This window comes from Myripristis murdjan, chromosome 5 (assembly GCF_902150065.1).
Source record: "Myripristis murdjan chromosome 5, fMyrMur1.1, whole genome shotgun sequence".
NCBI lineage: Eukaryota > Metazoa > Chordata > Actinopteri > Holocentriformes > Holocentridae > Myripristis > Myripristis murdjan.
The window spans coordinates 3,222,658-3,238,266 of NC_043984.1; the positions used below are offsets into that span (position 1 = coordinate 3,222,658).

Below are 15,609 nucleotides of genomic sequence, written 5' to 3' on the forward strand. Positions count from 1 at the left end.
AACTGTACCAGCATACAATGCTTTGCCCATGTTTGTGGACAGAGTATGGTTTGTCAATGATAATGTGATACTGTTTCAAATTTCAAAGCAATATATAAATGAAATTAAATAATACAATGACAAAATAATCCCACTCAAGTTTCTTGTCGACAGTTTTTTTTTTGTTTTTTTTTTTTGCTTTTTAATGGTTGAGTAATATCAGAAAGGAGGAGACATTACACACTGATAAGGACTTAAAGTGTAAGGAGACCATGTGAATACTTTCATATATATATATATACAGTATATTTTTGGTTTATCTTCAAAAGTGCACATTATTGGTGTGTGCTATAAGTCAGACATCTTAAAGTGGCAGTTAAATACACTGTTAACATAAAGATGATGGAGAAAGAAATAAAATCGAATCAGCTACATATTCAACTATCATAGTATTATTTGCAAATGAAATATTTGTGTATTTTCTTTGGTGCTTTGCTTTGGCATTTTTCCTGAGGTTCATTATCCTGAGAGTGACTGAACACAGCAAGTGACACTAACAAATAAGTATTCCAAACTTTTTACATGATTTATGCTGAAGCAGGAGAGAATACCAGACAGCAGTTCTGGCAAAAGATATGATAAGGGAAACAATACTTTTAGCATCACAAAAACTGCATTTCAAAATCAAAATCAATTTCTGGTTTGTGCTAGTATTTCCTCCAGCTAAAGGTGACTCACAGGATTTTATTACTAAATGTGTACAAAATATTAGCAGCTCCTGTTCTCTCCATGAAAGGAACTGGCCAGGTGAATCCAAAATTTCCAGAAACAAGAAATGGATTGCGCTCAAAAGGGCTAAACTTTATAAAGATGCTTGTAATGTTTTGTGCACTCAAATCTGTGGTTAATACATTGTAATGTTTCAAAAACGTGTATCTGCCACACACTTTCATTTGGACTGAACATGGCTATTCTGGCTGTATATTTATCAAAATATTGTCATTCCCTCTGTAGACTGCCAAAGACTCTTAAAAAAGCAACAGAGAGGGGAGAAAACTCAATCTGCCAATAGAACGCTGCTTACAAGAGCCACAATCATGTATCACAGTAACTGTGAAACATTCTGTTAAAATCCACACATAGTATCTTAAAAAACTCATTTCTCTAAGTAAAGGTTTCAGATGATGAGCCATGCAAGTGAGTTTTAAAGTTTACAGGCGAGTGATCCCAAATTGCATTTATCTACAGGCTGTAAGTAGCACACATTCATATTTAAAGATAACAGAGGTTCCTCTAAGGTTTTGTGTAACACTGACACTTTGGACCCTAACTGAATGCACTGGCTTATGGTGCTTAACCTACAGCCTTCAACTAGTTAAAAAAAAAATCTTACTATATCTAATTTTGCAACACACTACAATGAGAGTTCAAGTGCCTAATGTTGATAATTTCATTGCATATGATTAATTTGTTTTACATTTTTACATTACATTTTAATGCTATCAGTTACTGTATTTACATACAACAGTTACAAGTCCAATGCCCAATCCAAGCTTATAAAGGTGACTGGTGGTCCAATCAGTGAGGTTTAACGCGAGTCGTCGCCCGTCTCTGCCTCTCCTGCTGGGAACAGTAACTTCTTAAGGATGGGGGCGTAGAAAGGACCGAAGACTGTGCGGTTGAAGTGGACGATTCGCCCAAAGGCCGTCCCCAACTCGGCCAGCTCAGCACTCAGCAGCCGGAGGCTAGCAGGCAGCTCTGGACTCCTTTTAGCGGGGCCGCCCTCCAGCATGGCCTGGAGGAAGCCCTGCACTCTGTCTCCTGTTTGATCAAGAGAGAGCCAGATAGAAAGTGTCAAAGGAAGCAGCCCGCTCTCTGCACTGCTGCAGCCCACATCCAACTAGAACTAAATTCATTTGGGCAGACAGAGCCCGATGTAGGCTACAATAATAAATCACATTTTAACACATTATAAAACACCATAGATAACTTGGCATGTCGCCACTGTGAGGTGAAAACTTTCTATCTCTAAAACATCTTTTTTTCAAATACCAAGGAAAATGTCTTCCAATTTGGCTGATTGAATTTTCTCAATCCACTTAGGACCATGTCGTCTTTCAGCAGACCTTTTTCACAGCGTCCATTTTGAAATAAAATAGCAGGTAAACACAGGTGTTACTGATGATATTCTGTTCCACTGACGTGTAGCCGAGTCTTTCCAGCGAGCCAGGAACAACAGTGGACCCCGACTCTGAGACTCAAAATGGAACAGAGCCTTCATTAATGTTAATAACACCTGTGTTTCCCTGCTTTTTCATGTCAGAATGGCTGCTGTGAAAAAGGTGGAATGAAGTGAAAACATGAAAAAATCAGGAGATAGGAGGTTTTGGCTGCAATCTGTATTGTTGGCTGTATTATTACAGTCCAGCAATAAAATATCGGAGGCCTGAATCCAGTGCTGAAATGCTTAATCAGTTTATCGATTAGGCAGTCAACTTAAAATTAATAAAATAACTAATTAATCATAATTAATAATCAATTAATTAAAAACCCACTTTACTATAATAAGTAAGATTTGCTTATTTCTCTTGATTCATGTCAATGTATAATTCATACATTCGTGGGTGTGTATGGAAGCAATGTGAAGATGCCTCTTTGGACTCTAGTGACTAAATATGGGCATTATTTATTATTTTTTACTCTTTATAGACTAAATGATCAAGCAATAAATTGAAAAAATAAAATAAATAACTAACAGACTAACCAGACAATGGAAATAAGCATTAGCCCTACTTTAATTTTCTTTTAAGTCAGCCTTTATCCAGCATAAGGGCTGAATGTAGCTGTAAACACTTGCTCTGCACGGCTCATGAGCAAATGGCAGACCTATGAGCATGCAGATGGGGTTGTTGTCCTTCCACAGGTCGGATATCTGTCCCCTCAGCTGGTCCTGGCTGTCTTGACGTAGCGGAGGCTCCCCCAGAGTAGTCAGTGCTTCCTTCACCTGCACAAGTACTTGCTCCCCAAGTCCCAGCAGTGCCTCTTTCAGGTCAGCTTCCCTGTAGCATCAGAGAACACCATTAGACTAAGAACAAGCAGGGTTTGTGATATGAATAATATAACCTACTTGGCCACTGGCCTCTGAATGTCTCCATTTGTAAGAGCTGTAAAACAAAAAGTCCTGGGCCTTGAGAAACTCAAAAGAAGGCTCTGTAATAAAATCCATCTCTCACACGGTAGTTTGATGAAATAAAAGTAGATTTTAATAAAGGGGAAGAGAGAAGAATTGCCTCTGCTGCATTTTCTTGCAGGTCTTGAATACCACCAGCTGTTGTTCTGCATTTATCTACTAATCATGATGGGGTGTCTCTTGAATGGAAAGAATGAGGTTAGCTGGATCCGTTCCGACAGGCTAGTTGCCTCCTGTCACCTCCATTGGTTTCCGCCTTGTACATTACCTGTTCACAATGACGGCCCGTGCATACATCACCACATTCTCCTCTTACCTGGTGTGACTACCCTCCAGCAGGGCAGTGATGGACTGCTTGAGTTTACCTACAAACCCCTGCAGGGAGAAAATGGCACCACCACACTGAGTGCTGGTCAGCAGCAGCACCGACGCCTCCAGCACCAGAATCCTGAGCTGCTGGGCCAGCACGTCCAAACGGGCTCGATCCATCAACACAGTCTGTGGACAGAGGGAAGAAAATACCTCCAGTCACTATTTAAAATAAGGTCATTCACAGGGATTCATCGTATTTTATTTGCTGACTATCAGGTGAAAGGAAAGGAGTTATTTTTCCTGATATTTTCTGCCCAGTGAGTGTTAGGATAGGCTCCAGCACCCCGCAATCCTAATTAGGATAAGCAGCTTGGTAAATTAATGAATGAGGATGAATGAGATATTTTCCCACTTACCCTTGGTGCAGTCTATATATCCACAGATAGAGTGATTTAGCGAGGTTTCTTGTCTGTTTCCCTTCACCCCAATACAATGGGGCTGGATGGGTATTGTTTTGTGGAGCTCAGACTTTCAAAAAATGTACATGCGAGAAACTCAACAGCAACAGCTTTTTAAAAAAAAATAATAAAATGGATACCCGATATAATTCACAGACCTCGGGGACAAAGTGCTGCACTGAGAACTATTTCCTGACAAAGAGCATTAGCAAACTGTATCTATGTACACAGGAATTCCTTGGCTCCTCTGGGGGCAGACAGATACAGTTTTCTGGTGTTCTTTGGAAGGTGTGGAGAGTTTCCTGATGAAACTCCTCACACCTGAGGGCTGTTGATTATACTGGGTATCTATGTCATTGTTGTTGGCAAGAACTGTTGCTTCTCAGTTTTTCTCACCAACATTTGTGACGGTTTGAGTTCCTCAAATGAACAACCACCCAGGCCCATTGTGTTTGGGTGCTGGGGGACAGGAGAGATCACAACAGACTGGAAACCTCCCCAAATCGCACAGAAACTTATATGGATGGATGGGCTGCACTAGTATGAGTGGCAACATTTATATTTTTTGTATTTTAGGTAAACTGTTCCTTTGAGTTAATATAGTGTTTCTATGGAAAACAAAGAGCCATGTCTAGATAATTCTGAGAGAAATAACACCACACTGGATGTTCAGCAACTCGATGAGCTCTGTGTGTTGTCATGTGTCTATTGCAGCAAAGTGATGGAGTGAGTAGGCAGACAGAACATTTCCCTATGATCAATAAAATAATAAAAGGCCCCATCCAACCTCAGGATATTTCTGGTCTTGTGGGTCCCAGCGGAGCAGACGCATGTAGGCCCGGTAGAGGACAGCAGAGGGGCTGACAGTTTTGGAGGACTCTGTACCAGACTCAGACAGGGCTCTGATGACTGACGCCTCCTCTGACGCTGCTGCCTGAAGCCAAGCTGTAGCATTGTCCAGAGAAGCTGGAGAATCATGGGGTGAAAAAAAAAACACATGAAACAATAATCAAAGATTAAGATCTATCGCAGTGACACTGAAAAATCAAAGAGGATTCACAAAGTGTTTGTACTGATACGGTCTAACAAAGGCATGCATTTTATTCATGACTCATTCAACAGGGAAGCAACAGTGAAAAACACTGCCATCCACCGTCTCCTGGGATCTTTAAAGTGTCTCTTTAGGGGTTTGGGAATTCAACTGAAATGCTTTTGCAACCTGTGTTGGCTTCACTGTAACAGCATCTACTTTTTATTCTTTGATGAGAAATCTACCTTTTGAAAACACCTGCTGTTGCTAAATCAGATGACTGCTGGCTTGTAGGTAAAACATATATCATGCTACTGAAATTACTGACAATTTTAAGTAATTTTCTTAGGAAAAAAAAACATTTTGAGCAGTTTATCGGGGAAAAAGGATAAAAAATATTAAAGCAAGATCAAATCGTTCATCTCTCCTCACCTGGCTGCTTGTCCAGAATCTGCTGGAATTTGGCCCTCTCATACTGCGCAGCCTGCTGCAGCAGATGAGGCCTCAAGCTCTGGATGGTGAAGTTGACCATATCAGTCTTCATCAGCCCCAGGACACGGAAGATCTCCCTGAGGGAAGGGTGGTTGAATTGTTTTGGGTTGAGCAGCGATTAAGAATCTTACCTGGATGCGCTACAATCACCTACAGCTGCTTGTATGCATGTGTAAATGGAAATACTTGAAGGTATAAGCAGAAATGTGTCTCAGTTCAATTAATCTTTCCTTGCCATTGAAACACTTTAAAACAACATTTGGGTCTGAGGTGATAGTGATTTTTAAAAAAAAAAAAAAAAAAACATTCTCTCCATATCTTATAATGTAGCATTTACTTAGGACCTCCAATTTTCCATTAAAGTTACAAACTAATTAAAGATGTAAACAAGATTCATTCAACCTGCATGATAAAAATAAAAATAAAATAAACAAATACAACAAATACATAAAATAATTTTAAGATAACACTGAGCATAACATTTGTCATTTTTGCATACTGGCAACTCCAAATGGCAGTGAGGGTGACACGATACCCAGAAGTCATCAGTAAACTGCACAGTGTGCTTGTGTTTACCAAAAGGCACAGAAGATCTAACACTGGTGAGTCCAGCTTCTTCTGAATGGAGTGCACGTTCTCTACTTGGAGTTTTGATCTATTTCTTCCAGTGGCTGCACATACTGACGGGAGAATATCATTTGGGCAAAATAAATGGAATCTGTGGTCAGTTTGATAAGATGGGATTTTCTACTCTTTTGCAGTCCTACTATAAAACCCAGCCTGATAAAGGATGGGGTGGGGGGGTTACATAAAAATGTTGTCTGATGAAGTTTTAAGCATGTCTTCAGTCTTCCTCTCCAATCCCAACTTACTGTCATTTTTCAAGCGATAGCTGGATTTCACCTGATCATCAAAGTGACGATACAGAAGCCTTAAGAATGTGTCCCTCACCTGAGCAGCTCCGCAGGCTCAGTTAGAGCCCTCAGTGCCCTGATCTCTGGGTCGCGTACAGGAGCACACAAGGAGCCCATGGTGTTGATGATGTACTCTGCCAGTCTGTAGAGATCCAGAGCGCCGTGAGCGGCCCCCTGTTGGATCAACTCCATGTCCAGCACCTCGTCCAGCTGTGACCTCAGTCTGACATGGCCAGGCAGGAGCAGGGACTGCAGCATCTAGAGGAAAACAGGACGCTCCCCTTAGTGTTGTTCATATGTAACTTTTTGTCTTTGTCTTCACAGGTTTTACAGTCTGGTCATTGAAAATTGATCTGATTTGATCCCACTGTCATCCATCATTCCTTTTATCTAACATTGAAACCAGGATGCTGTTTTTTGTGTGTTTTATTCTTGCTTAAATTCTTATATTTATATAGCTTACATTGCCTATATTTTAATATTTATACCAGGATTGTGCCTTTTAATGTAAGGAGCACTGAGCTTACTTGTAATGAAATGTGCTTTATTAATAAAACTGTCATTGTCATTTGAAGACTTTCCTTGTGGAAATGAGATAAAAACAGTGTTATAATGAAGTCACAGCTTTACCACTGACAAGAATGGGAATATACTGTATGTGTGTGCGTGTTGGTCAGGATATGCAGGTACACCCACATCTTGATGTATAAAGCATAGCGTTGCTTTCCACTGAAATATACAAGACTGGGGTTATAGATCAAACCAGGCTCAATCCCTCAGCTACTACTACTACTGATTTTCTGTCATATTTACTTACAGTCTTGACCTCTTGGAGCAGAGTGATAGCATGGCTGTAGTTTGGAGGATTGCTGTTGAGCTGCTCCCGAAGACTGTCCCAAAATGCTCGGTGCACTATCTCTGTCACCCTCCCCTCCAGGCTACAGTAGGAATATGATTTAAAAAAAAAAAAAAAAAAAATCAAAGGCAACCAAACTTCAATTGATTTAAAATGGACTGAAAGAACAAAAGCCAAGATCAATGTGGCCATCCTAAGTGTTTTGTGTCTTATCTTGCCTGTCTGTGGGTGGGCTTTTGGGCTTGAAGCAGAAGTCTCTGTTCACCACTATCTCATGTGCCAGGCTCAGGTTGGAAACACAATTTCCCAGCTCCATCAGACTGGATAATGAGGCAGTATTGGGTGGGCTCCCTGAGACCAAACAGGACATACACACACACACACACACACACACACACACACACACACAAACAGATGTAATTAAAACTACCGTTGGTAGCATGGTAGCATCAAGACCAATTACTAATAGTCTCTAAATGTGCCTGATAGCAATGGCCACTATGGCCTCTATGATAGAGTTTTATTACCTGTTGGAGAGTCAAGCTTCTCAAGAGCAGGCACGTCGGTGGGCGTGTCCTCAACAGCCTCCTCTCTGTTATTTGGCATTGCAGCAAGAGTCTGGGTAGACCCGAGATACTATTTTCAATAATAATGCAATAACCAACAAACTCAAAAAGTTTGTTAATTTTAAAAATAAGGAAAACGAGACAGATAAAATATATATATGTAAAAAAAAAAAAAAAAAATAGAGGATGAAAACATACAATAAATTTATAATGTTTTGTAATTATTATAAAGACGTCTGACATCACAGTTTGCTTTACCACTGGCAAGGTAGCGTTGGAGATTTAAATATTGGTTGTCCTCACAAGGAAAAGGTTAATTCTGACTTACTGGTCAAGGTTAGGGTTAAGGTTAGAATTAGGGTTAGGGTAAGGGTTAGGGTTAGGCATAATTTGGTTATGGCTAAGATTAAGGAAAGGCTGTAGTGAATGAATGTAAGTCAATACAGTGTCCCCATAAGAATAGTTAAACCAACGTGTGTGTGAATGTTGGCGTTGTATTTGACTGGGGCGGCAGAGACATTTTTCATATTTTTAACAACTCAATGACCTACGAACTCGAAAAGTCCCTAGTTTTTAAAAAGTTATACGAGAAGCCGCCATACACATAAAACATAAAAACAGAGGATGAGAAACAGTGTAAATGATAGCCTAATTGTGCCTGAGTTTGTTGTGACAGCATGAAGGCAGACTTACCAAATGCTGGTCTTCTGGAGAACTGGAATGGAAACTAGTCCTTAAACATGCCCCGGAAAATGTAGCATAAAAGCTACATGTAACTACTAAGCCGCAGTGTGTACACACCTTCACCTGACTGTAACAACATAGCAGCGTTCAAGTTTAAAATCGGGCCAAACCATTTTGTCCGTGACGAGAGGGGGGTGGTTTACGTTACAGGCGTTGTATACGCTGTTACATTCAGTCTAAACTAGTTTTACTCAGTGAAACGGGATAGAAACTAAGGGCTCCTATGTATTTGTTATCTGACTTTATTCACTTCGATGCACATTACTGAAAAAAAAGACTGGTAGCTACATATGGATTGGCCCATGCTTAAATAAAAACAATGGGCGTACCTTACACTGTGTATGCTTCTGCCTTTTTTTTTTTTTTTTTTTTTTTTTTTGCTTTGCCTTGCCTATGCTCGCCGCCCCTTGCCTCGGCATATTTTACTACTCAAACTACCTGCACTATTTTATTGTTTTCAAAGAAAACTCACGACACTGGTTTCTTTTTTTCATGTGCTGCCAGTGCACAATAAAGGGAACAAAATGGAAAATAGGCTGTGTGTATATTGGCCTATTGTGTGAAACACACAAAGTAGAACATCATGTCTGAACAGCTGGAAATTTCCAAGTTCATCCAACCACGGATCTTCCAATGGCAACCAGAAGGGGTCAAAGTTGTGTTCCTGGCAATGATTAATATATTGTAAGTGTAAAATAATAAAATATAACCCCCCTATAAAGTAGCTCAAGTGAGACAAAATTGTTGCAGATTTTTTATCATTGAAAAAATGTTGCGTAACAAATCCTTTTTTTGATAAATACAAGCATTTGACAAAGCATTATCTAAAAAAATGAAACACCTTTCATCACAGCCACAAAACACAAATAGATATGATCATATTTTCATAGAAACATAAAAAACACCTCCCAAACCATGATATTTACACACTTGCATATCTCAAAATATTGAACAGCATTAACATTGTTTTTTTTAAAAAATGGTTAACTTAAAAAGCAAATATAAAGTTCCACACTTATTTACCAGTCTTTCTGACCAAAGCTATGTACAGATGCACACCTCTTTTCACTGCTACACAAACTGTAGACACACACTTCCCCTCTCCAAATTTAGCTCTTTAGGTAGAACATTTTGACAAAATGGCACAAAAAAGAAAGGAAGCAATAAGTGCTAAAGCAGGACAGTGTGACCAGAGCTCCTTGGATATCTTGAGTGTCTGTCTATAAAACTAGGACCAGGATTCAATAATGTATGTCATATTGTGGTAAATCACTTTGCAGAAAGGGCAAAAATCACTTCTAAGCAGTTTAAATCTACAGGGGAAAAAAATGGTGAGTTCCTCACAAAAGGAAAATCAATGCCACAAAAGAAGCCGCTTAAACGATTCTTCAGCATTCAAGCTTTGTATTTGAGAGGTTTGAGAGTATTATTGTGAAAAGAGGCAAAGGAGCATCTACTGAATAAGGATGAGCAAATTATAGATTTATGAAGGCCTTCTTCAGTCCCCAGCCAGAAACACACACTCTCTCTCCTTTTCTCACACACACATCGTAACAAAACAGCACAAAATAACATGTATAATAACAATAGTTATCACAATCAAGAAGTTTATTCAGATGTACCCACATTTCACATGTAAATATCTCCATTCAGCATCTAGTCTGCTGCAGTTTGACTTCACCTAGGCAGAGCTGACGAGGCTCTGCTGTTGCCCTTTGGAACTGCTTCTTGTTCTATGATGCAGCTAGTCTGTTTTTACTGGTCGCCACTGTTCCCTTGTGCTGCCAAGGAGTTTGACAGCAGTTTCTTCTGTGGGTTGAGTCCAAAAGAAGACAGGTTCTGCTGTATGAACTGCCTTTTGTTTCCACATGTATTTGTTTGGTCAACGCGTGCATGCAAATTTTTGGAGTTCATAACACTGATATGGTAGTCTCTTCGGGACTCCTTGTCTGATTTCACTGTCGGTGAAGAAATGATATTTCAGCCGGTGCCTGCGTTGTTCCTGACCAATCACAGGAGTAAACACTTGCTTCACTCTTGTGAGCACGCGTGAACACAGAAATCCAACTGTAGCTCAGTTTGATCTGAATGCTTGAGCTACCCAATGAAACCACTTGCAGTTCTATGAACTACAAAATTTAAATGTCACGTGGTTTATCACACAAATACAAGTGAATAGGGCGGGGCTTGATCCAGGCAAGTCCAAATGTATATTGAGGGAACCAATCCAATAGCGGGGACAGAGCAAGTTCATAGTGCAGAGGTAAGGTAGTCATCAGTGATGACGAATCTCTCACCCTGTCCCAGAGAAGGACTTCCACCCTCACTTATACACTTACATACACACACACACACACACATACACACACACACATGCACGTATGCACACACTCCATCCTGGCTAAGAGTCTTTGAGCATGTTGATACGTGCAAAGATCTTGAGTGCAGGTCCTAGTTTAATGTTCATGGCGCTCATGAGGTGGTCCTCCTTTAGCAGAAGCAAGGCCTGTCCATCAATCTCCTGAGAGCGAAACTCATCAGCTATCTCCTGGCAACCTGGATGAACAGCAGAGGCAGGACAGGCTAGAATCAATCACACTTGATTTTCTCACAACTTGAAGAGGATCCAAACATAAAATAGCAAAACATGAAGTGAGTTGAAATGAACTGAACTGATCGGATTGATTCTCTGTTTAGTGTCTTGAGTGTACTTCCTTAGCAAGCCAAGCATCAAAACAGGTAAGTATACAGGTAACTTTGGTAGGGCAGAGTAAAAACACTGATTCTCCAAGTAACTGTGGCTTTCATTTGAACAATCTTGAAATCTCAGCATCAATCTTTTAATCTATGCCATTTTTCAGGGGCTGTGTGAGGGTTTTTGTGGCGTGTCTCCTGTCCTGTAGGGTTTGCTGAACCTATCCTATGGAAAATCAATTAGGTATTTTGGAAAAATAAAGAAACAGTGGTAAGGGCTCCCATCAGAAGCCAATTTCACTGAGGCCTAAAACGCCCTTCAGTGGTAAAATTGGCATTGTAACTGAAATATCGCTAACCGAACAGATATGTAATCAAATCACAATAATTACTGACACAAACTGGGAACTTGTGAACCAGAATAAAATAAGAAAATCAGTGACAATTACCAGCCCTTAACGTTGGTGTATACCACTTACCTGGCAGGGAGCGGATGAATTCATAAACTTCTTCCACATTCCACTTGGTGGGGTCGTTGGGCAGGAAGTGCTGAGAGAGCGTAGGTACGTCTCTACCACCACAGCCTTCCTGGTCGGATGCCCGGCTTGGCTGCCGGTGGACAGGGACCTGGGCCGGGGCAGGAGCCAGGGGTCCTGAACTGGCTGCTGACAGGGGAGAGGGGGGCTCCTCGTAGCTGGACATGTCAGAGCATGGGCTGGATTCCCCCTGGCTGGGCTGCGAGGGGTGTGGTGAGGACACAGAGCCCCCCTGGGTCTGCTGTGGTGAAGGGGACAACTTCTGAAATGCAACATTGAAGACAGATGGTTAGCCATAATGCCAAGAAAGGGGTAATAAGTACGATTTTTTACTGCGCCACAGCACAAAATGACCATAATATATCTGCAGGGAGTTGATGGGATTGCTGGATCAATACTCATGACTCAAAATTACTTTGCCAGGTGCTGAGGTTTCTGGCTTTTGAAACACACTTGCAAAACAAAAGCTCCCCACCCACTGGAGGTTCAAAACACTCTCAATCCCACCCTCTTATCTGCTAAGAATGAATGAATAGCCTTGCAAAACATTTTGGCTATCAAGGTCTAAACAGCCTTGTTTTGAAGCCATAAGTACTTGCATTGTGGTACGGTACCTCCTCACAAACTATCTTTTGGATCTCTGCTGAGGTTTGCTAGATTATCCTCATCTAATGTGAGAACATAGCTTTATTGTTCGTGTGGTCACCAAGAGAAACAGACAAAAAGTCCTAGATTACATAATGATCCTTTTAAGACAAGAGGGAGACAATCATCACTGATACAAATGTACAAACTTGCATTGAAAAGCATGAAGTATGAATCCATGCAGAGTATTTTAGGTCAAATGGCATATTCTTGTAAAACCTGCAGTGGATGCTGTATGACTGCTGTTAATATATTTGATCACAGTGATAGAGTGTGTGTGTGTGTGTGTGTCTCTGGAAGCACAATACCTGTTTCTTAGCCTCTACACTTGGACGGCCCTGTGATTTTCTGCGCCATCGATTAGTTGGCTTAGTCCTCTCTGGACGGAAAAGACCTATCCGCTTTGTGCAGCCCACATTATACCTGGTCAAAGAGATCCACAGCTCTTAGGAACATTATCCCGCAGGGCATGTTATGTATGGTGAACAAATGATGTAAATGATGTGAAATATCAAACCCAAGGTGACTTGCCTCTTTGCACAAACCATTGAGCAGAATCTTTTAGAGCCCTTGAACTTGTAGGCAAAGTCGACCCAACCACAGTATTCACATGTCAGCTTGGGTTCCTCCTCTTGGTCTTTTTCTGAAAAGAGGGTAAACATTTCAGATGAACATCAGTGAGACACAGAAAAATAAAGGGTTCTGCTCCAAAATTAGCTTTCCACTCTATGAAAAAAAGAGGACACAAGCGCCTTAACATGAAACTAAAATAAATTCTGGAGAGACATTTGAATTATTAGCTTATTTGAGACTTGTCTAAATGGGGGCGAAGCTTTAAGAATTCAACTTTTTAAATTCAGTTGTACATTGCAGTCATTTTATCAGTTCTTCTTATATGCTACTATTACACATAATAAATGACTTATGTAGAGTATCCCCTCTCCTGAGAGCCTGGATGTGCCTGATTTCAACAAAGGTTAAGTCTATCTATCGACATATTCATACTGGACAACCAAGAGCAATTTCTACTTCTGTTCCACAGCTGGCAAATATACAGCAGCCCCTATTTCCATCTTAGTTCTCTTGGCTAGTTCCTGTGTCACGCATGTAGAGAGGTAAACAAATAGTAACAAACACAGAGGAACCCCTGCATTTTTGAATCCTTGTCTGGAATGTCATTGGGTGAAGAAGACGTTCTCCGGCACCTTGCCACCCACTTCTCGGCAGCTATGCAGAAAATATTCTCCTGCGCCCGTGCAGTAATGAAGCTAGATCTAGGATCTATGACCTACTGATCCACGGACACAGAAACTCTGTTTTGTCGTACCTGGCGGGTTCATGTCCTCAGGCTCAGAGTCTGTGGTGTTTGCTTGGTTGCTGACCGGCGTCTTGTCAGGGTCTGAGGACAGCTGATGGTCCAGCTTCTTTGGGCTGTCAATGAGAATGGGCAGGCGCTCCACCTGATGATAGGTAGAAGGCATTTATAATTAGACCAAAATGAAATGGTATGTGTTGCAAGGATCAAGGGTTTGTTGTTACTTGGACTAAGAATATACTTGAACTGCCTGATACAGACAGTTAATTGTATTGTGATAAATTTAAGAGAATATCACAACTGTATGGCTAGTTTTGATGTGCATATCCTTTTCATGAGGTATGTAACACCAATTATCAATCTGCCAAAGTGCATCAATTAGCTTAATGCAGCTTATGGCTTATGAGTCAGACCCTTCTCCATCTCACAAAAACTGACTCAGAATGTCCATATTGCCCATATTGTGTTCTTTCATGGATTGATATCAACATGACTTCAATGTGTTTGTTCAGACCTACCCAATAAAAGACTGTTCTTATTCCCCATTAACTGAAAAACGAATGCAGGTACTAGGCATTTGCAACATGTGTCCAGTAGGAGGCAGTAAGCCCAAAGACAAGAAATTACAACAAGTCCTTTAAGTTGAAACTAATCAGTGTCATTGCTTGTCACACTGTGCTGCATCATGACAATATGTATTTAAGTACATTCACTACCAACAATGCTCCATGTAGTTGCCTTTTAGGTTTTAAATATGAAACAGACTGACCCAGGGAATTTAAATGAAAGCTGTAATTCCTTATAATTTCAAATATTAAATCCCCTAAATCATAAAGGGAAAGAGCATGGATTAAAGAGGGATTTTTATGTGCCGAGGTAACAGTCAGAAAAACAACTTGACTTGCTTTTGATCTCTGTATACTGTCCGAACTGAGCCCTTCTAACCAACACAACATCCGTCTGTATTCTTTTCACAGCTTCATAATCTCTACTTTGCCACAACTAATGACTAAATCAAACCAAGTAGTCCAGAAACTGCTAGCTGTCACTGCAGCCAGCAGCAGAGTGTTTGCTTGCTGACAGCGACAGGTCCCTGAGGGCGCGGGCACTGGAGTGTTGTAGTTTTGTGTTGTTTACCATGTCTGGCGCTGCTAGGAAAACTGTGTCGGGGGAGAGAGGGCACTTACACACACAGGGAACGGTTCGGCTCCTTCCTGGATGACAAAGCCTTCAATGACGTGTGTGAGGACCTGGGGCTTGACGATGGCCTGGGGCGGCTTGTTCTCTCCATTCTGAGGCGTGCTGCCCGTCACGGTGGGTGCCTCGCTCTCATTTCCTGAGGTCATGGCTGGAGGTGGGGTCCCAGCTGCTGAACTCAACCTCTTTGTAGAGCCTTCTCCTGATTGAGAGAGAAACAGAGCACTATCCTGTTAATAAGTTAGAGTGTACTCTTAGAGATGAATTAACAAGTTAATTAATTTTGAATTAAAATACTGTCAATAAAAAGGAACCTAGTGGAGGGCAAACTCACCTAAACTCTGTTTACTCACCTCTATATTTATGGCCTAGGGTGGTTCTCTTTAATGTAAATTCACAGAATAAGATCATAGTAAGTAGCATAACATTATTGAAAGATAAGGAGTTTTATTCATTTGGTGACTATCACAAAATTAGTGTGTACCCTCTTACAATTTGAAAATGCTCTGTATCAAAACTGACCTCAGACCAGACAGATTTGCTCTGTGCAGCCATATGCAAACCAATCTCTCTCACACACACACAACGTGCCAATATTAAGTCCACCTGCCTGTTATGGTTTTAGCATTGGCATCGCTAGCACTGCTACCAAGTCCCTGTGTGAATAGCACTGTATTGTGA

The 15,609-nt window shown here is 40.9% G+C and overlaps 2 protein-coding genes across 2 annotated transcripts in view; both read right to left on the reverse strand.

The window, feature by feature from the left end:
- Positions 1–202: 202 nt before the first annotated feature.
- On the reverse strand, positions 203–8,585 carry LOC115359323 (T-complex protein 11-like protein 1). The gene is made up of 10 exons (XM_030051723.1): positions 8,491–8,585; positions 7,759–7,849; positions 7,450–7,582; positions 7,193–7,313; positions 6,413–6,633; positions 5,402–5,538; positions 4,727–4,905; positions 3,486–3,667; positions 2,866–3,038; positions 203–1,800 (listed from the first exon to the last, which is right to left on the reverse strand). The coding sequence occupies exons 2-10, from the start codon at positions 7,835–7,837 to the stop codon at positions 1,568–1,570; spliced, it is 1,458 nt and encodes a 485-aa protein (XP_029907583.1). The 5' UTR covers positions 7,838–7,849; positions 8,491–8,585; the 3' UTR covers positions 203–1,567.
- Positions 8,586–9,282: 697 nt separating this feature from the next.
- phc2b (polyhomeotic homolog 2b (Drosophila)) overlaps positions 9,283–15,609 on the reverse strand; it is a 34,553-nt gene continuing 28,226 nt past the window's right edge. Inside the window, exons 10-15 of the mRNA XM_030051821.1 lie at positions 14,919–15,130; positions 13,744–13,876; positions 12,948–13,059; positions 12,725–12,839; positions 11,715–12,033; positions 9,283–11,097 (exon numbers count right to left, since the gene is read on the reverse strand). Coding sequence (XP_029907681.1) covers positions 10,943–11,097; positions 11,715–12,033; positions 12,725–12,839; positions 12,948–13,059; positions 13,744–13,876; positions 14,919–15,130 — 1,046 coding nt within the window. The 3' untranslated portion in view covers positions 9,283–10,942. The remainder of the gene's footprint in view (positions 11,098–11,714; positions 12,034–12,724; positions 12,840–12,947; positions 13,060–13,743; positions 13,877–14,918; positions 15,131–15,609) is intronic.